Below are 23,713 nucleotides of genomic sequence, written 5' to 3'. Positions count from 1 at the left end.
CGGTAAACAAAAGTTTAATTGAGAAATAAAAGTAATCATAGTAAATGTATCATGAAAAAGGAACAAAAATTTATAAATCGCTTTTTCTGTTATCACGTTACAACAACAATAACAGCAATAGACAACAACAGCAATAATAATAATAATAATAATAATAATTAATAATAGTAATAATAATAATAATCGCTTTTTCTGTTATCACGTTACAACAACAATAACAGCAATAGACAACAACAGCAATAATAATAATTAATAATAGTAATATTAATAATAATAAGGATAACAGTAATAACAATAACAATGTACAGAAACTGTTCGACTTTTTTAAAATCTTTTCTTTTTTCTCCTGCCAAAAAATACGCCTCAGTTCTAAATTTCACAGAATGTTTGCAAAAATTTTACTAAAAAATTTATATAAAGTCAGTGCACTTATTATGCTAATTTTTAACATTATTGTCCCTATTATTATTATTAATTGTTACTATTACTATTACAATTATTATTATGTATTATTGTTAATACTTATTTTTACTATTGTAATTATTGCTATTGTTATCGTTACTGCTGTTTAATCTTTGAAATAATTGTTTGATTTTGTATGAAATTTTTGAAAATTTCAAAAAACTTTAGTTAAATGTTTAAAATGATAAAAACAAAACAAAAAGTACAAAAGGATACACATGTATTTATTGATTCATTCATTAACAACCCGCACTTTTCTCAATCATATTTTTAGTCAAGTAGAATGGATATCAATCAAAAAGCGTTTCAAATGTTGCCATTTTAATTTTGAAAAATTTTTTTTCTGTTGAAATTTTTTATTTTTTATATTAAAATTTCTTTCATAACATGATATATATGTATTCGTTTTTTTTTTTTTGAAATTCATTAATGAAAGATTAATAAAAAATGGGAAGAAAAGTGAGAAAAAAAAAGAAAGAAATAGTATAATATTGTAAGTTAACTTAAAAGCAATATTTTTTGCGTTTTACAAAAAAAAGAAAAAAAACCGTAATGAATTTGTATTAATAACATGTTTTTTTTTTCGTTTTTTCCTCCTTTTTTTTTTCAATAAAATTCCATAAGTAACAATTGTTCCGTGATTAAAGGCCTATTTTGCATTACTTAATGATTCATACTAAAAGTTCTGTTTACACCCGATGTGCTACAATTCAAACTTTTGAAAATAGTATGATGTTAAATAAAATACAAACTAGTTCATATTTGATTAAAGTCATGATGATAGGGAAAAAAATTTTTCTATAAAAGCATCAAAAATTAAAATTACAGTGCTTTTTTCTTTTTTATTTTTATAATGTAGGTTATAACCAAGCGGTGAAAAAAAAATGCTGAAATTAGAAAAGTTGTGAAAATTTTTTAAAGAATGGAAAAGAGAAGAACACAAGCATTATCAATGAATGATTGAACTAAAGATTTTTGCTGTTTAAAAGTTAAACAAAGAAAAAATTTTTTTTTCTTGGCTATTAAAAATATTGTACTAAAAGCAGCAGGAAAATGGAAAAAAAAGCTTCTTCCAATTTTTTTTTAATAAAAAAAATAGAACTTTTTTTGTATTTTTTTAAGTGCAAAAAAGAGTTAAGCGGTAAAGTTTTGAAAAGATAACTTCGTTTTTCGTTTTTTTTTTTTTTGATTTTAATTTAAAAAAAGACAAATGTTATGAGAGAAAATAAAGATTCCTTAGAGAAACTAAAAGCATTATTAAAGTTCTCATGTAAATTATATTAATTATGAAAATATTATAATTTATTGTTTTATTTTAGAATGAAGTGGAACATTTATCTTAGTATATAATATTTATAATTGCAAAATGAATTAATACATTATATGTTAAATTTTATGCTGTAAGGAAAAAGAATTTTGAGAAAAGATTATACGAAATTTTTGGAAATGTCAATTTATTACCTGGTAAGTATATTAATTCAAATTTTGAAAAAAATCCAAAAAGAGATAAAATCAATTTAATGCAAAAATAAAAAATAAATTAAATGAATATGACATAAAGAAAAGGAAAGTGAAGGATTGAAAGATGATACATCAAAATGATAGCTATATTTTAAGAAAATACAATTCCAGCAAAGGTCATTTTATTGACACAATTTGTCGGTCACAACAAACATTTATGGGTATGTCTTTCTGGTAACTCGGGTCATCATCATCCCTTTCTTTTCAACATGCTTCTTTATTTAAGGGGTGTATGCCTGTTGACCTTTTCTTGCAATCTTTCTCAATCGATTAACTTAAGCGATAATTGTTCGTTTTTCTGTCATCGTTTACTTACATTAATCATTATGATAACACTCATAATTAATCTCATCATGATCAACTCAAATGATGCTACTTCTAGCATAACTTACAATATTAGCGCTGATCTATTATCAGATATCACCATCACCATTAATTCAGTATATAAATGAACAATATTATTATATACTAATATTATAGGTACGAGTATATCTACAAAATAAAAGCAAAAAAAAAAAAAAAAAAAAAAAAAGAAAGAAAAGAAAAAGGAAACATGAAAGAAGAGAAAGCTAAACAAATGAAAGAATTTTAAACAACATTTCATCAATTGTTAATCAAAAATTTTTTTTACTACTTATGTTAAATTTTAAGGTTAGCGATATTACAACTGAAGCAGAAGCGGCAAAAGAAGTGCTAGTTAAGGCGATATAAAGTATCCATCTCAGTACCTCAAATCATTATATCTTTACCGAACTGCTTGCTTATATGAGATACTTCTGTGCATCGTATCCTGAATGCATACATACATACATACATATACACACATACATACATACATACATGCATACATACATACATACATACAAATGTATAGATATTTAACGGATCCCTCCCACAAGTATCACCATTTGCAGGATGTGTCGGTGATAAAAAGCGTTAGTGGTATTAGGTATGGAGAAATTTGAGAAAGATGTGTGTGTGTGTGTGTGTATGTGTCTGTGCGTGTGTATGCGTGTGTGTGTGTATATGTGTATGTGTGCTTCACTTAGTTAGCTATAAGCTAACTCATTTGATTGCTAAAGCAAAGAGTGAATAGCACGAAAATTTGGCAAAAACGATATGAAGATGCTGAATTCGGAATATGGCGTCGCAATGTAGTTGGTACCTTCAGGCACCAATCCCGAAGCATTAAGCCCATCGTAATATCATTATTATCATATCTCTTATCCAACTCAACTGTCCCTTGAAGCTCATCGTGTTCATTCGCATCGTTGATGATAGAAATGATGTAAAACTGATAGGCAAGTATGATTTGCATTATATTTATGCTCTACTTATTTTAGCTTATCAGTTAAGCTACCGTCTATTGAAATCAAAAGTACCGTATCCTTTCCATTTCTAGTAATATATCGATGCATTTTTCCCATTATGTTGAAAATTATTATAATTATTATTTCTTCTTTTTAAGTGTCATTTTAAATATGTTATTTTAAGACATGTTAGCAACTAGATAACTAATATTAGTTAGTTATTTGTAACAAGAAACAAAAAAACCAACAAAGAAATAAACAAACTAACCGTTAATTAGTAAAAATTGTTATGGTCAGTAATTACATCAATCATAGCTATCGAAAGTATAAACAGAGTCAAATGAATGAAGCGAAAAAATAAACTTAAAACAAACTGCATTATTTTTTTCCGAGACAAAAAAGAAGCAAAGGAGGAATTTTTGCCTGAGAAAGGTTACAGGAGTCAAATAACTGATGAACTTTAACTTAACCGAAAGAAAAAAAAAAAGGAAAAGTAAATAAATGAATAATAAATAAATAAGTGAGAACTTTCCCACTGCACTATTACTTAACATTAGCAGTTAATATCAGTATTGAAACAAGGATAGCACTAAAGTTTTTTTTTTTTTAGGTTTTTAGTGCAAATACATTTTTTTACGTATGCATTATCATAAAGGTGCATCTTTTAAGAAAAATGTCTTAATTAAAGAAAAAATTTTCGAGAAATTTATAACTGACTCAATAACTACTATTAAAAGCAAAGGATAAAAATTGCATTCGTTTTCTAAATACACACAAGTTATAATAATAATAATAATTCATATTAGAAATTTTTAATTTCTTCTAAAATGTATTTGTAAATGCAATTAAACTCCGCAAAAAAAAAAAGAAAAGGTAGAAACGAAGGAATAAATAAAATATATACATGCAAAAAAAAAAAAAAAAAAAAAAAAAAAAGTTAACAAAAATAGAAGAATAAACAAAAAGTATTTAACACTTTGTTGCAAGCATAAAAATAAGGCTAAAATAATTGGTTAAAATGAAAGTAAACTTTATGTTAAAAGCTAACACAAGTAGCACTGGACATTAACAAAGCTTGAGACCAATGGAAAATGTTGATGAAGTAGACGAAAAGATGAATGATGTTGGTGATGATGATGATGATAATTGTGGACGATGAAGAAAAGGAGTAGAAGGGAGAAAAGAAAAGTAAATGAGAGTTTGTGCTTAGATCAAATTCGCTTAATCATCTGCCACGGCTGCTACTTCTACTTTATCATTATATTAGGATTGCTTCATCTTCATCTTATTCCACTTTTGAAGAAATTTCCAACGAGATCAAGATGTGCAATATTAAATAAGACAACATAAAAAAATAAAATAAAATTTTAAAAAATGAAAAAAAAAACAAAAAAAAAAAAAAAAAAAAAAAAAAAAAAAAAAAAAAAAAAAAATCATGATATTTGATAAATAATTTTAAGAAAACTGAGTGAAAAAAAAAAAAAAAAAAAGAGATGACGATTAGATATCTCAAGATTTATATATAAATATAAATATAGAGGCACATCTGGTGAACACACTCTTTCACATTTCACGGAATCCGACGTAATATCAACAGATCCATGCAATTCAAATCCATGTATTGTATTCCCCTTTTCAATCTCTTTTTCTTTTTTTTTTTTTCATCTTTATTTTTCTCTACTCTTCCCGCTCTCACATCCTTATTTCTTGTCACCAATCCTCTTGATACTATTCTTTTCATCATTTTCCTTCCTCAATAATCCTATTACCAATATAATTACAAATCCAAGACAGCAACAACAGCTGACATTACAATTATTCATTTGCGTGTGTGTGTGTCTGTGTATGTGTCTGTATGTGTGTATGTATGTATGTGTATACATACATATATGTCTGTAATATGCGTGAGAAATTAATTTTTGTTGTAAATATTTCGAAAAAAATGTTGCAACAATAGTTTAAAATTAAAATTTCAAGGTTTTTTTTTTATGCAAACTTACAATAAATTGAAATAAATGATATAATGTTAATAAGGCTTAATCTTATTAAATTATAAAATAAATTCGAAATTATAGCATAATGAAGAGCAACATGCATAGCATATATGATTGTATTACGGTAACTGCAATGAATTAAAATTTATGTATTTTGAATGAGAAATGAACAAAAATTTTGCATGAGAAAATGTTAATAAAGACAAACTGTAACTGAAAAATGCATTAACTTCAATGCAATTAATTAATTTAAAAATGAATCTTCCCGCGTTATATCCAATAAATCACTGTGTCGGCATGTCTCTTATATCAATACCATTTGAAATATATGTCAATGTGTACACCTTTAATATCATATGGGTGTATGGTACATTTGTAACAGTTATATTCTTTCACACATACATACATATGCACACGTGCATACATGCGCACACATACATACACGCACATACACGTATAAATACGTGTTATACATATGCAAAAAATGGATGATAGATGATAAAAATATGTGAGATCACTGTATTGGTTAACAGTAAGATAGTAGACATAACCAATGATTACAATCATTGCAAAGTTACATGATAATGATAATAATTATATCAGTATTAGTTAGCAATTATCAATAGTAATAATAACGATTACGCAAGTGATGATGATAGTAGTAATGATTAATAATTAATAATAACGATAACAATAATAATAATAATAGTGGCAATAATGATGACAATAATAAGAATAATAATAATGACAGTAATAACAATGATTATTTTAGTGTCACTGACAATGACAATGATAATATTGTTTTTTGAACTTAAAATAAATGAATTTGTCTAATTATTGCTTACTTACATTTGAAGATGACAGCATGGTTAGTAGTATTGAAAATGAATGTATTTGATTTTCTCGTATATTTTTATTCTCTCACCTCACCCTCTCATTCCTTCTCTCCCTCTCATTTTCTCCTTTTTTTTTTCGAATTCATGAAAGTATCTGATTTCACTTTTTTCTTCCTCTTTTTTGGAGAGAAAATAATAGCAAAGATTTTCTTGAAAAAAAAAAAAAAAAAAGCAGTGAAATGTGAAGTATTTGACATGTGAACCATTTAGTTCCCTAAGTAATAGCACAAAAACGATACCGTAATCGTCTGCTTCTTTTTTTTTTTTTTTTGCAAAACGGCCTAAATTCATTGCTTTTTTTTCTTACATATTATAGAACATTTTATTCTTTATAAAATTGCCATTTCGATTACAAATTAAAAAGCGGGAGAGAGAGACAGGGAAATGGAAATGAAGATATCATTATTTTCAACTATTCTACGATTTTTGAGTATTATAATTTAAAAAAACAGTAACAAATAGTTTGCTTTTTCTTTTAAGAAGACGAAAATTTTATTTGACATTATTGGTCGGATTATTTCAGATTTTCGACATTTTTTTACCATTCTAATCGATCTTATCATCTTTTCCATTCATCATATCTACATATTCTGATTATTGTAAAAGGAAAAGAAAACTTTTTTCTTTCCATTTTCTCTCTTTCATCTTTCTTCTCATATTCTTTCCAAAATTTTGAGCTATTTTATTTGCTGAAAAAAAAGAAAGAAAAAGGAAATTTTTTGAAAGTAAAAAATTTGCTTTAAAATTATAATTAATTTAATTATACAACATTAATTTTAATAACTAACTAACTTTTAAAGAAAATATTCTGAGAATAAATTAATTTATCCATAAAAAAATGTGAGCATGCGACTATGCAACAACAATTAAAATAATCCATAATTTAATTGCAGATAATTATGGATCAATGAACTAGGAAGGTATGACAATGAGGTGATAAGAAAAGTGAGCGATATGAGAAAAAAATTGAAAGAAGACAACCAAAAATTGGGAATAAAAATTAGTCTGAGATAATTTAATTTTAGCGTTGACAATAGTTTGTGACAATTTTAACATTAGCTTGAAATTATTATTTATATATATAAAAATAAATATTATACATGTGTGTGTGTGTGTGTGTTGCGTGTGTGTATGTGTGTGCGTGTATGTGCTCTTCGTTTGGTTTGTTAACCAATAGATGGAGGCTAAGGTTGCATTTGTCATCAGATTTTTTTTTTTTTATTAAGGTGTTCATTTAAGCAAGCTGTCAGACACCGTAAACTCGATGAAATATCTCAGTAAGCAAACGATGACAATAAATGACAGACATCCTTCCTACAAACAGCTTTTATTTTATTTATTCTTTTTTTTTTTTTTTATTTCATTCCCATTTATTTATTTTTGCTCAAATTTACAATGATTTAATTAATAGAACAAAAACACATAAAGAAATGAATAGGAATTTATCCATGAAAGACTGTATTACTGCGAGACAAATTTTATAAAATTAATCAATTTTAACGTTACTCTTTTTTTTTTCTTCTTCTAACTAATTCGGTATGAGAGAATTTCATGAGGAAAAATTAGCACTACTGAATGTTAATGGAAATGAAACATATGTTACGACTGGTCAACAACCGTATCATTTGTGGTATGCATCATTATTCCAGATGTTTAAACTATCATTTGGTAAATGGGTAAATCCCTTTCTTACCCATAAACCACAAAAGTTTGGCTGATCGGTAGCATCTTCAGTTTACAATGCTTGTACTTATGGTATGTGCAGAGTATGTATGTGTGACTGTTTGGGGTATATCCAACCCAATGTTTGTATGCCTATATGATGTGCATCTGTCTGCGTGCGTGTGTATGTGTATGTGTGTGTGTGTATGTATATATGTGTGTATGTGTGTGCACTGTACAAGAATGCTAAATTTAAATGAAAGCTAAAGGATAGTTAGTAGCTGGTAAATAAAGAAATGAAGAGCTAACTTACTTGTTATGTGTGCGTGTGTTACGGGTTTGTTAGGGATGGGCAAAAAGAATGGATGAAGGAGAAGAGGAAAATGAAAAAGAAAGAAAAAATATATTGAAAGAAGTATTTGCAGGAAGAGTTGAATAGTTAAGATCGGTAGCTAAAATTGTCATCAGTTCGGCTGAGGTCACTTCTTGCAAAATGCAAGCAATATGCAAGCTAACTTCCTTCCCTCATACTCTTAGCCTATTATCGTTCCAAACTAAAGCAAGCAGCTCCTTCTCCATCTTCTTCCTCTTCCTCTACTTCATTTCATTAGCAAACATGTTCATACCCATATACCAATACCCCTACCCATCCATGCCTATACCCGTACCCATACACAACATAAGCACATACAGTATGATATCACTATTTAACACACGCATCTATCTTCCTACTCAAAATCATCTCCTTTTTTTTTGTCTTCTCCCGCTTTTTCTCTTCTTTCTTTTTTCTAATCTTTATTTTTCTTTTCAAGAAATTTCTCTTCATATGGAATTAATCTTATCTTCTCAAATAGCCAATAAATGATTTTTTTAATATAAATGAAATTATAAATAACGACAAATATTCTACATGGATGAGTAAAATTGGATAATGAATCACTTAAAATAAAAGAAATATGAAAAACACATCTATTTGTAAATTAATCTAAAAGAAACTATTATTATTTGGAATTATTTTATATAAAAATACATAAATTATGCAATTATTATTAAAAGAAAATATAAATTATGCAAAGAAAAACATAATAAAGAAAACGAAGAAAAAGAAAGAAATTCATAATTAAAAAAAAATATACCGAAAATGATTGAGAAGAATGGATGCTAATCTTGTAGTTAGATGACTGAAAAATATATGCTCGTTTGTTTGAAATGATGAAGTTTGATTTCGATCAGTTTTGAGCTTCTTGAAAAATTCCACCACACATGAATGATGGCAATTTTACTTTGACAAAAGGAAGTCGTGCCTATTAGCCTATCCTAAACTCCACCTCCATTTCTTTTCATCCTCCTTTTTGAAATCTTCAATTTTCAAATTTTACTCCGCCCTTTTTCGATCACTTTCCGGAACTTTTAACTCTTACTAACGTCAACAATCATCCTATTACCCACATCTGTATATTTGAATATTGAAGTATTTTGCTTGCAATAAGTTACGCAATAGAAATGATCAACTCACGCACACAAGATATATTTCTTTACACTTTAATAAAATTGCCTTTTACAAACTACAACATACTACAAATAATCCTTTTGTGTATCAGGTTAACGCTTTCCATTTACATTTTATTTCATTCCTCATCAAACTTTCCACATTTATGTACTTCAATCACGCATTAAAAATTTTCACCTCTCTTTCTCTCTCTTTCCCTTTCTCTCTATTTTACACATTCATTGTTATAAATAACTAAAAGTCCGAATAAGAACTACTTTTGACAGTGAAATAGATTGATAACTGTTGAACAGATCGGCTAATTTACAGTAAATTCACTTTTTTTTTTTTCTCTCATCTTTCTCTCTCTCTCTCGTTTCTTCTTCTTCTTCCTTCTTTCTTTCATTCCATTCTTTTATTCTTTTCAGAAATAGTTCATCCACATATGATAATAATTTTTGTAACCGGAAATGTATGATTTGACATTTGAACAGGTGTGTATGTAATTAATATTGCTACTATAATTAGCTACAAAAAAATGAAAAAAATCTACTTCTGTCTTTTTTGTAATAATTAAGAGAAATTTCACAAGTTTCTTTCTTTCTTTTTCTTCTTTTTTTACATGTATTTTTAAAATGAAATAATTTGAAATAAGCAATAATTTACATTAATATATTTTTAATCATTAGTTACAGTATTTTTTTTTTCTAAATAAATTAACATTCAAATATCAATTATCATTTATTTCTTGTTATAGAAATTTTTCATTAAATTTTCCATTTTGACTGATTAAAAAAAAAAAAAAAAAAAGGAAAAAATAGTTAATATTTATATGTAAGAATAATGGTAAATGTATGTATGTGTGGATATATATGTTGGGAAATGATGGAATGTATGTGAGGTGCGGCTATATCTGAGGTATCTATAACGCATAAGAAAGACAGGAGGTCATTTTACGGCCGGAGGCAGGCACAGGCTTGTTCCAACCAATCTAACTATACATCTTTCCTTACAAACATAGGCTAAACATCATCATCAAGACAGCACAGCCGTGTATGTGTATGTGTATGTATGTGAGTATGTGTATGTGTATGGTGTATGGTGTATGTCGAACCGAACTCTCGACTTAAGCTCCTGACATTAACCTCCGTTCTCTCTTGTAATAATCAGCATTGGTCGTCAATTGGTTAAAGTATTTCTTCAAAGGGAATGCATAAAAAATTTCCTTAATTATAATTAATTTGTTAATAATTGATAATAATCATATAAGACATTTCATATTTATAATAAAAAAAATTAAGAAAAAAAAATAAAATAAAACATTAAATTTCCGGAATAAGTTGGTACTATTTTTTGTTGTTTTATTTTTGACAGTAAAATATTGAATATAAATCAATTGATTGGATTAGTATTATTTATAAATGGAAGAAAATTGAAAATTATTTTTAAATTTGAATGAATTTGAATGGAAATAAGTGTTTGTTTTAAATAATTCTGAATCAAGTTATGCGGATTAATGTCATAGAAAATAGTTGACAGTATGATGAATAAACTCATGAGATTTTCAAGTAGTTTAAATTGCTGTTTACAAAGTAAATAAAGTGAAACTTTTAATAAAATTATGGATTCTCGTCAAGAAGGAGAAGTAAATGAGAATAAATATGAAGAAATCTGAAAAGTATCAGAATGCTATGCATAATCGTTGCAAAATAAATTGTCAGAAGAAAAAAAAAAAAAAAAGACGAGAAAGTTTGATATATTTAAAAACTCTTTGACAAAAGTTAAAATAAACTTAATAAGTACAGGGAAAATTATATTTTAGTTAAGCAATGATCAGGAAACGATATCACTTATTCATATCTACTTGTTTCTGAAAAACTTCAGCAAATGTTTTTTAGTGTTTCTTTTTTTTTTTTTTTTTAATGACGAACTTGTTATAAAATATTTAGGAAGAAATGGGAGAAAAACCATTCTTTTTCTTCAAATTAAAGCGAAAGGATTTTGTTAATTTAAAAAAAAAAAAAAAGTTCTTTTTTCTTTCTTAATATTCGAGAAACGAAAAGAAAAGAAGAAGACTTCACAAAATGAAAAATAATAATTATAATGAATATTAATTACAATGATGAAGTAATCTTCTTATCGCTTAAGACAAGCTATTTTTAATCAGTAAGCAAAAAAATAAAAAAGAAAATGAAATTACAGTTTGTGTATTGTCATAAAATAAATATGCAACAATAATTGTTTTTCTTTTCTTTTTTTCAATTATCATTTAGAAAATAAATTCTCAAATAATTATGAATAACTTATTTTTAAAAAATGAGTCATTTCAAGATGAAAGTATTAAATTTCGAAAAAAAAAAATTTTTTTTTTCTTTTTATTATAACTTTGACTAAATTAACATAGACAAAGATGGCAAAGAGAAATTCTGGAAAACGTATGGAAAGTAATGAAATGTTGCTAAATGATGTTATCAGTGAATGACTTGATAGTCATTGCGATCTACATGAATGAAAGTTATCGTTATCATATCAGTGATTGTCCCAAAACGATCAATCCCAGGGCATGTGTCTTTTCCATCATTTGTATACCTTTCTGTCCTTATCAGAGGAAGCTACTCGGGTCACGCTGCTGCTATTACTATTAATGCTACAACAACAACTATTACTACTACATTATCACTACTTTTATTACTATCACCTAATTACTCATAATTATTATGATGTTATAGTTAACAATTATAAAATCTTATGATATTTCTTTTTTTTTTTTTTTTTTTTCTGTGCAACACATAACATCAATCTTTTTCACCAGTAATTTTTCATTTTAATTTTTGCAACATCATTTTGACCTTTTGCCTTCAATGTCACATCTTCATTTTCGAGCAAACAATTGTAACAGAGAAGAGATGAGGAAAAGTGTTAAGAAGAAAAGACAAAAAAGAAAACGAAAAATTCTGTATTATTTTCAAATAAAATAATTGAAATTCATAAAAAAAAAAAAAAAACATTCCTTTAAATTACTTAAAAGTGGTAAATGTTGATTGAAATTTTTGAACTACATTCATTAAACAAATTAATCTCAATTCATCAGGACTATTTACTATCAATAATTTTAACTTTTTAAAATTTAACTATTTTAACTGTTACTTAAACAATGATGAAAATTCATGAAAAATAAATGAGCAAGAAATATTATTGGTAGCAAGCAAAATAACAAAATGATAATTTCGACAAATTTTTCTTACATTAATTTAAAAGTTAGATGAAAATCACGCTATTAACATTAACTTTCGAAATAAATCGAAAAATGTTAAATTTTAATCATTAGAACGAAACAAAAAAATTCAATTTTAATCTTAAATTATTCATTACTTAAATTAAATTGACTTTTAATCGAATGAATCAGTATTTGGAAGGACGATATGACTGTGAAATGTAAAGTGTATTCATTGAAGCATTTGCACTGACTGAATTAAGTTGATAAATAGTTTTGAGAGTTTCGATGCTATTGTATTAAGCATAAGCAAAAGATGTGATGTGTTCTCACGCATATAAATCGAATTAAGTGGTAAAGTATTCTCAAACACAAAATATTATCATTCGATATGAAAGCACCATCAACATTTTTAACTCATACATTTAATTTATACATTTTGACAATTAAAATTAATACAATTAGAAATTATAAATTAAAAAAAATTTCGTTTCCATAATTTACATTTTAAAAAAAAATAAAATATTTTGATTATTGTAAACGATTATAAAATGAAATGTTATTATTATTATGTGATACTAAAATTAATAAATAAGACTGTTTTGGTTAGTTACTGTATTTACAATAAGTGTTAACAAATGTTAAAAGAATGAAAGTATCCTTTAGAAATATTATGGAAAAGTTTAATTGTATTAAATATTACCAAATATTAATGTAATTTAATTATTTTATAAAATAAAATAAATACATTTTAGTTCACAGTTAAATCAAAAAATTAATAACAACATGAAAAAAATTAATAATTGATAACAATACAAAATATTTTTTTAAAAAAAATCTATTTTCAATTTGCTACTGTAACATATTTCTTAACAAATGAAATAATGAATAATTTGAATTCCAAAAAAAAAAAAAGAAAATACTTTCTTTTTTTTTCATTGATAAGATTATTAATTATTGTACAACTTTGATGTATAATATCAATAAATATCAAAAAACAAATATTTGTTAGGTTACTGAAAAAAAAAAAAAAAAAAAAAACGGAAAAGAAATTTATTTTATTTAAAATTTCAAATATTAACTAAAGAAATATTAGATTTTAATAATTGTTTATTTGTACCCTATTGAATGACTAATTTGTTTTTAATCATAAATAATAAAATAAAAGGAAAAATTAATGAAGATGAAAAGATTTATTATGAAGTAAAGAAAGACGAAGAAAGCATGAGCTTGAAATGGGTTACTCAAACAAACCTCAATTGTACTCATCAATGTCTCAAGCACTAGCGGTACCATTTCGATTCCATTCCTGTTTGTTCTTCAAATCAAACAAGATCAAGTTTCTTCTCTTTCTTTTCTACCTTTTTCTTTTTTCTTTTTTTTTTTCTTGTGTATATAAGTTTATTTATTTATTTTTTTTTTTGACATTTATTTTTGTTAATTTATGAGATTGTTTCATATTTTTCATTAAAAAAAAAAAATTAAAAAATTTTTCTCTTTAAAAAAAAAAAAAAAAAAACTTAAAAAAATTTTTCTCCATCAATTAAAATTATCGATTAACATAGCGTCTTTTACCAATAAATCAATATTTTATTATGTAAAAATAATTATTAAATATTCCATTATTAATTCATACTAAAATATGAAATGAATATAAAATAAATTTTTACATAATGAATAAATATTATGATCTATTATTCGTATTTGTATATATTTGCTATTATTTCATCAAGTTTTCTCGTCTTTTTTTTTTTTTTTTCAGACTAATTATTTTATTTTTGAATAAAATTATTGCTCAAAAATAGGAAATAATTGAAATTTTGTTATAAAAAAAAAAAAAAAAAAAAGAGAAAGAAAGAGAGGAAGAAAGAGAAGAAAAAAGGTAAGCAAAACAAATATTGTATTTTAATACTAAATTTTATATAATTTTTTTTCTAAATTTTCGTTTCCATCTTTTCTTTCTTCAACATTTTTCAACGTACAGTGTAAAACGAAAGTATGTTTGAGTGAGGGTGACTGTAGCATAACATGAAGTTCGTTGAATCATTTATTAAAAAAGTTTCAATTCTTTTTTTTTTTTTTTCATTTCTTTTTTTTTTTTCATTCTCTAATAATCGTTGTATGAAAAAAAAAAAAAAAAAAAAAAACAAACAAACAAACAAATAAATAAATAATACAATAGAGATAAATCGTTTTTGTTTTTTTTTTTTTTTTTTCTAAATTATTGCTCTAAAATAGTCTAAAAATAGAAATAAATTTAAAAAAAAAAAAAAAAGTGAATAAAACATACGTATGAAACAGGCGTATGTAATATGAATGCTAAATTGAATGGCATTTTTTTTTCTTTTTTTTATAGTGGACAGAAATAAGGAAGAAGAAAATGATCTGTTGACTGATGGCGTCAGGAGGTTTTCAACTCTTGAACTATACATTGATCTAATACCTCTTTAACATGCCACATGAATACACATACATACATACATACATACATACACACACACACACACACACACACACATACATTTGTGATTTAGAAGTTTCTGGTTGGGATATAAATGCTATCTGTCTCAATAGATAGGAATGAACAGGCGCGTCTTTTAACCTTATCCGGCTACTCTTTCTTTGTTGTTATTATCTTCTTTCTTTTTTCTCTTTTTTTTTTTTTTTTTCTTTCTTTTTTTGCTAAATTTATTAAAATTTTTAGTCTCATTTATTTGGATTAATCTTTATTTTTTGTTTGAATGTAATTAATAATTAGCAAAAAATTTTACAATTTAATTAAGATTGAAAAAGTTTTCATTGTTTTTTCTTTTTTTCATTATTAAGTAAATAGTATCATATTTTAATTTTTCTTTTTTTTTTTTTTTTTTTCATATAATTAACTAATCTTTTTTTCTCCCTCTCTCTTCTTTTTCTCTTTTTCATCCTTATTTCTTCTCTTTCATATCTCTTTTAATGATAAGTTGGTGTTAATATGGTAGCAAAGAAATCACAGCTGACTTATGTGACATATAAGAATAGTAAAGTGTAGACTAGCAGAACATACTTCATGCTTTATTATTGTCATTTTACAGGTGATATTAACATTTAGGGGCTATCTTCTTTTTTTTTTTTTTTTTTTTTTTTTTTTGTTTTGTAATATTTTAAATTAAAAAAAAGAGAATGGGAGAGAAGAATAAATAAAAAATGTAACTATTTTCAAAACAATTTTCTTTCCTCTTGAAAAAATGAAATTATTCGAATTGATAAATTGGTCTATCCTTGTTTTGCAGGTAATTCTGATTTAAAAAAGAAAAAAAAAATTGATTATTCTTGCATTGTTTCAGCCTTCGTTTTTTTTTCCTCTTTGAATTATTGAAATTATAGTTTCTCTTTGAATTATAGTCTTTATTAGTCGTATTGTAATTGTTAAATTAGTACAATTGATAAATTACTTTCGATTATTTGTCATTATAATTGTTGAATTAGTAAAACTAATAAAACAAAATAATATTATTTACATTATAGCTATGGCACATTTATATTCTTTAATTGATTTATTTGATTAAAAGAAAAAAAATTTAATCATTCTTGCATTGTTTTAGCTTCTTTTTCTTTTCTTTTTGAATTATAGTTTTGATTGAAATTATAATTTTTTGCTGAAAACAATATATTTTTGTTTAATAAGTTAAACTAATCACATATAACGGAACTGTCACAGAAGTTAATTACTGATGAGGAAAATTTGCATAGCGGATTATATGGATCAAGGAATGTCATATACTGAAAACTTGACCGGAATAAACATAGGCCAACCTGATCGATCCTTTAAGTATACATATATATATATATATATATATTATATATATATAATATATATATATATATATCTTTAGGACAAATTTTTCATTTTTATGATTTATGATGAACAATTTTCATTCTAAAATAAACTTCATACGGTTTCATGTCAAATTTCCATTTACAAGAACAAATTTTATATCTATAATTAAATTAAATTTTCAACAGGAGAACTTATTTGAAAGTTAAACATCCATGATTAATTTTGTTAGAATCAAAATGAATTCCAAATTAATTTCATAACAATTAGTTAATCTTTTTTATCTCAAAAATGCTCTACCATAAATAAATCATATTTTGTTTGTTTGAAAAAAAAAAGTTTTTTTTTTCTTTTTTTTGGAGTTTAAGATGGTAATAATATTTTTTTTTTTTTTTTTGAATTAATATACATTGGAATTTTTTTGAATTATTTAGTTTCAAAATTTCTATATATGAAACAAAGTGTAGTAACAAGTTGGCGCAATGTGAATACATCAACAAAGAGGTAAAAGCTTTTATTTACTCAGTTACGGTGCTGACTGACGAAGACCGCCTTATAATTGATGAGGTGATGTTTTCTCACGGGAGCAAATCTATTCTCAAATACAAAATCAAACAAACCATCATGCATTCTGTATCATCAATAGCAATTGCAACCTTAATCGTGATATTTCATCTTATAAAAATGAAAATGAAAATTACCTGATAAATTATTGGTATTCTTCATTTCTTTCTTAAATGTTACCTGGTTTGTAATTCTTTGCTGAAAATTTATTTGATGTATATTCTAAAAAAATTTTTGATGTATTTTATCATCAGGAAATTTTCATAAATTATTTAAATTATTTTTTAAGAATTGCAAACTGGATGAATTTTCTATCATTTTATTATAATTTTTATGTTTACTAATTTCATTTTAGATTAGTAATCAAACTAGAAAGATTTCAATAGATCCAAATTTCATTCAATCGTTATTTATGGATGAATTTTTAGAATATAATAAGAATTTGTCAAATTTCATCTAGATAATTGTAGTAAGAAGTGCAACATATACAATTCAAAGGTTTAGCGCATAGCAATAACCGACCTGAATTACAAAACTTAATTAAACAAGACAATTTAAAGTCATGTTGCAAAGCGTTTCAGGAAAAACGGTTTATGACTAATGTATAATTTGCTTGTAGTCAGATAACAGCTTATGTTAAATAAATAATTAATCATGATAATTATTAACCTAAAATCACAGAATTAAAATTCATTTTTTCGGATTATATCAAGTTAAAATTTTCTCACTTAACAATGTAATTTCCAAAGAATTTAATTTTTATTCCTATAATATCATCCATAACATTCATCAATTAGCACTACCAACCAACGATTACATTTTCAGCAAAAATTGTTGATGCAGTACAAACTTTAACTCTTCTTTACATCTAATTTAAGTAAGCAATAAAAGAAATAACTTTACTTAAAAAAGTTAGTTTAAAATTTAAAGACAATAGAATTTAAATTAATAATTTCTTGCTTCACATATGTAATGGAAATCTTTTCAAAATTTCTATCATAAGTCGTTGATTCAATATCATAGTAAAAAAACAATCACTATTGGTTATCAGTGATGACAGGAGCAGTAGTACTACTAATTTGAAGAAAGGCATCGATAGCAGCAACAAGGATAGAGGAATTATAGAGGGACAAATCTATAAATATTATGATAATATTCCAATAATGATTTAAAAATTAAATCTTAAATAAAGATAAATAAGAATTAAAATCTTTGGATTTATACATTAAAACAATTAATAAATCTAACCATAAATGGTACATTCAGTCTTACTTTTCAACCCCGTTCTACATGCATTAAGATTGATGAGTTTATGATATATTAAGTATCACTTATGGACTATCAATCATACAAAGGCGGAATAAAGCGCAAATTGTTTATTTTTAAAACATTTATTAAATACCGCAATGTAATCATCAAGTTTCGCTTACTACTTGAGCATGTGATTACATAGCGTATCAATTTACTTGATTTTTTGAATTAATGAATTAGTCTTTCAAACTTAGCAAATTTGTAGACAAGTAATGTCTTCGTGATATCAGTTACATCTCTACAAATAATCATTCGAAGATATATATAATTGATTATGATATTACTGTGATAATTTTATAATTTTATCCAAAAATATAACTTTATGCACATTTTACCGACCTATATCCATGCATATATAATACACCGATACATGATAACACAATGAGAGTTAATACAAGCATTTTTATATATAATGTGGAATAAAAAAAAAACTTCCAAAAGATGATTAATCATTTAAAAAATAACTTAACATGTCGTTGCTTGTTTCATCCAAACCATCACCAAAATACCCAGATTATTTAGATATTCCATATAATGGAAAGAATTTAGTTACAAAAAATAAAGTATACATGATCAAACATAAGTCCTAGGAAAAAAAAAAAAAAAACTATTGCGAATTCACCTACCAACTGAATTAGTAAAATGAGATGTTACTTTTATGAGAAAAGGTAAGAAATAGAAAAATATAAATAAGAAATAAGTACAGTAAATGATGCATTTACTTAACTCATCATCTCTTTTAATATTTAACAAAGAACACGAAAGAAAAAACTTCTGAATAAAGGGAACAAAAATTATTCTTCTGCATTATACATGAAAGACATGATAAAACGAATAAAATATAAAAATCAAATAAATTCTGTGGGACAAATAATAATCTAAATACTTTCAACGTTGTACCACAAAATAAGTAATACTTTCGTAATGTAATATTAAGAACTTCGTTTGAATCTGATCATCCCTTATAGTGAACAAATTGGAGAGTTTATATCTTTGTCGGATAAATATCTGCAATAAAAATTTCTTTTTTTTTTTTTTTGGTCCACGAATTAGTTTAGTGAAAGATCTAATTTCATGGCAATAATTGTTCATTCCGCTACCGATAATTTCTGCATGGTTTCATAAATAGTAAAAATATTTTCTAATTCTTATCATGGAAATCTTCCAAGAATTAAATGCTAGAAAAATTTTCCAAGAAGTAAAAAAAATTTCAAGTTTAACTTCGTTCTTTCATCGATTCCCAATGCTTTTTTTCGAGTCTGTTCTTCTTTCTCTTCTCGTGCTTTTCGTAATGCTAAACGAACTGCTACCGTATCCACTTCACGTTGATCAGGTTTCCTGCTGTCCAATTTCACCTACAATATTCTAAACAATTAAGTGTAAACGGTATTTAGAACTAATCAAGTCCAAGCACACGTACAAACTGCACTTGCTAATGGTGGTCACATCCTATTCATGAGAACTACTTGGCCACTCAGTGGCCAGATAGCAAGTTATGTTCATATATATTTGATTAATCTTTTTTTTTTTTGAAAACTTTTATGCAGAAAAACATTCGTTTTTTATTCTTTTAATGAAAATTCGAATCAAATCAACAACCTCAATAGCTCGTTCGCCGAAGTGCTCTAGAACTTTTATTCTGTATTCAATGACTTGTCGGATTGGATTGCCCCGCAAAATTAGATGATCTAAACAAGGGAGAATACCAGCTGCTCGAATATCATCGGGAGAAGCAATAACGTTATCGGTTAAATCCAAAAACTCCAAGGAATATAACTTATGCAGTCCTGTAAAAACAAATCACTTTTAAAGGAGAAATGAAATTACGAAATAATAGTCATCAATAAAAAATAAATAAACAAATAAATAAAGCACTATTCACGCAAGTTTATAATTCTAGAAATTATACTAAGCATGATTATAATTTATTCACCTAACTAATCTAAGTAAAGATACCATTCAATGCAGATATTTTGTTGCCAACAAGATACAAGCGTTTTACATTACCCAGTTTCATATACCATAAATCCAAATCTTCAATAGCATTATGTGAAACATTAAGTTCAGTTAACATTGTGAGATGTTGCAAGTGATCTCCAATACCTCGCAGAAGATTATGCGATAAGTTCATCTTCCTTACCAAACTTAACAAACTCTGAAAATTAAATCTGAATAGTATTACATGAAATCCTCAAAAAGATAAATTCGATAAATCAAATTAAGTTGTCATCTGAAACAAGGTGACGGTTCAAAAATCACTGATCGAATCACAAATACAAAATTACGCTAACTGTTTTTCGTAAGAAAATTTTGAAACTTACAATGCTTTCATCAATCTCTTCAAGTTCGTTGAATGAAAAATCAACTTCTTCAAGAGAAGACCATTTCTCTTGATTCTCAAATGGCAACATCTCATTGGGTTCTAGGAAGAAATCCTTTAAAAAAAAAAAATACACTCATGATTCAGAAAAATCGACAGATGTAACTATTATTTTATCCTTACACAACCATGACAGGAATTATAATCCTCAGATGAATATCGGTAACCGATTAATTGAATTGAGAAACAAAACTAACTGAAAGTTTTTTCATGGAATAATGGATGACGACCCGTTTACATGTATTACGCACCGAATATAAGTCATGAATCATGCGTACATCAAAATCGCTTATCTGAAACTTTTGCAGATGTTAATATACCAATCAACTGAAGATTCACTCATAATTTATATCGTTTTTATATTCAAAAAACTGTTACTAATGTAAAACCTACCCATAATGCTGTGATATTTTTGCATAGATTAAGACCAAATGGTAAGGAATTCCATATGATATTCGATGTACCGACATAACCTCGAGCACCTCGAACTTTTAAATTTCGAACATTATGTAAAAATTCTACATAATTTGCAACATCCGTTTTCCCGTCACCTCAAAGATAAAAATCTGATTTACATCAATTTCTTGAAGAATATAGTTCCTTTCATGAAAACAATTTTGCAATCTTTTCCTTTGGGAAGAAGTGCTTTTTTCGAAGAAAAAAAAAAGAAAAACGCTAACTAATTCAATATTCTTCCTATTCTTTTCTTACTACATAGCACATCATGAATCGGAAAACTATGACAAAAAAAAAAAAAAATTTTGTTATCAAAAAAATAACGTGCCATTTGTTGTTGGTTCAGCTAATTTCATTCTTTCTGTGATTGCATAGAGCTCGACCGGTGTAAATTCGAAATATTTCGGCTTTTTTGTTGCTGATTGTAACCATTTTTCACCAGATGTTCCAAGTTTTAGCGAAAGATCTTCAACAATTGCATGCACTTCCTGGAAAAGTATTTCTCAGTGATATGTGCATTATAATCCTCGATCATTTAGTTACTAGTGAACATTAATTGAAATAACACTTTGAAATTTCAGTTGATGTTTTTTCAAAATTTGAGTTTTCGAGAAAGTGGAATTTAAAAATGATTACTGTTTGGCTTCAAATGCGAGAAAAAAAAAGAACAAGTGATGCACTACAACAATGGTGTGACGTATCACACAAATCTTCGTGCTAAACCATCAAATTGATTAATGATAAGGTCAACATTGAGTAATATTATTTAATGAAAGGAATAAATCAAGTGTAAAAGTAGAGAAAATGAAAAGACAATTTTCTTGATATTTAAAGAAGAAAAGGTCCTCTTTTAGTGAATTTTGGTGATCCGTTATTAACAAATTCTTAAACTCTCAAAAGGCTTTTTATTTCTTTCATTTTTTTCCTTTCTTTTGGAGTTTACCCTCATTCAGGAAAACATTTCAATTTCCCCAGAGTCTTTTGAATCTTCCTCTCTAAAGCATATTTCATGCTGGCAAAAAAGTTTTTGCAAACATTAGAAGAAAAAATCTACTTTTCAATTTTTGTCTGAAAAGAAAATGACAGTAAACCACCATCTGACCTATTAATAGTTAATCGAAATAATGAATACTGAAATGCTCCCTCTATTATATAATGAAGACAATATCTCAAATTATAAATTTGGCAATCTTGAAAACCAGCTAAAATCTAGACGTTGATAATTTAAAACATTGATAATTAATTTAAAAAAAAAAAACCGTTCTGACTTATCCAATTATTAGTAACTAGCTCTGAATTCTTTAATTCGGGATTCATAAAGAGAGGTTTTATCTTTTCAAATTCTGACATGCATATGAAAGCACAATGCTTAATGACAGCAGCATATGTAATACATCATATTTAATCAATCACTATTACATTCAGACAATTTCTTCTTTCACAATATTTCCGTCCACTTTTTCAACTATACATATTCCATTAACAACAAATTCTCAGTGAATGCGAAATTATTTCATATCTATTCAAAATTCAAAAACCTATTAAATTCTTCCCAACCGTTTTTTTTTTTTTTTTTTTTTTTTTTTTTTTTTTTTTTTGCTGGAATCAGCGAGAATTAATAAAATTGAAGTATTGAGAAATCGTGCTTTTTATAATAAAATAAATAATAGCACTTGCTTAAACTGGTCGTTGTGTTATTTTTATTAAACTGCGGATTTCATTCAAGTAATCCCAAATGACTTGTTTTGAATTACCAATATTCCGCTTTCCAAATGCTACAGAACTGAGCTCAATCAAAATTTCAGATTATTATTCTGAGAGCACTTCCTCATTAGGATTAAGTGTCCCGAAGACAAACTAATCAGACTTCACAAGCATTCTTTAATGCTTGGAGATAGAATAACAAAAATTACATTGTTTCACGTTAACGGAAAAAGAAAGAGAATGAAAGAAAAGGGGAAAAAAGAGAGAGGTAAGCATAATAAGGGTTCTGAAATGAAGGAAGACACAAAACAAAACAATTAGAATATTTTAAACTTATAGATTACCTATTAGCATTTCAATGAATATTTACCTCCTGTTCTTTTCCTTCACTATTGTATTACTCCCCAAAGTGTTATTAGAAATTAAAGATGAAAAGATAAAAAATTCTAGAAAATATTCCATCATTAACCAAATATAATGCAGTAATATAACACAATAATAATAGCAGTAATTTCAAATTATTTTATTAGCATGGAATGTTTAGATACTTCATGCAGTTACTTTAAACTTTACTATGTAATGTGTTATCACATTTAGCAGCAGCAAAAGTGTAAGCTAAAAATTTTCGATTCAAATTACATAGCTATTATCAATGTAATAATATAAGTGTTAAATCTTTTCATCTTTTTCTTCAATTTATTTCACAAAATTTCATTCCCAATTTTATTTCATTTTATTTCTTTTTTCTTTTCTTCTTCTTTAACTAATATATGTATACCCTATAAACAATTGTAATAATTAATTAGATACTTCTGGGTCAAATCTCAAGCATGATGCTTGTCCCCACCTCTCTTCTTTTTCCCTTCCCTATATCCATCCATTTCAACATTTCTACTCCTTCACACTTCCATTTTATTCTGTTGTGCTATTTCG

The 23,713-nt window shown here is 26.0% G+C and overlaps 1 protein-coding gene across 1 annotated transcript; it reads right to left on the bottom strand.

Annotated features, from left to right (window-relative positions):
• Nucleotides 1–19,202: 19,202 nt before the first annotated feature.
• Bm3346 (Uncharacterized protein) lies at nt 19,203–21,432 on the bottom strand (the record flags this gene model as incomplete). The annotated part of the gene is made up of 8 exons (XM_043073244.1): nt 19,203–19,248; nt 19,462–19,595; nt 19,840–20,027; nt 20,197–20,395; nt 20,562–20,675; nt 20,818–20,913; nt 21,014–21,171; nt 21,405–21,432. The coding sequence occupies 8 exons, from the start codon at nt 21,430–21,432 to the stop codon at nt 19,203–19,205; spliced, it is 963 nt and encodes a 320-aa protein (XP_042929178.1).
• Nucleotides 21,433–23,713: the final 2,281 nt, after the last annotated feature.

Source organism: Brugia malayi (assembly GCF_000002995.4).
Source record: "Brugia malayi strain FR3 genome assembly, contig: Bm_v4_ChrX_scaffold_001, whole genome shotgun sequence".
Classification (NCBI taxonomy): Eukaryota; Metazoa; Nematoda; class Chromadorea; order Rhabditida; family Onchocercidae; genus Brugia; species Brugia malayi.
The sequence above is the reverse complement of the archived record's forward strand: the minus strand, read 5'-3'. Positions and strand labels throughout refer to the sequence as shown.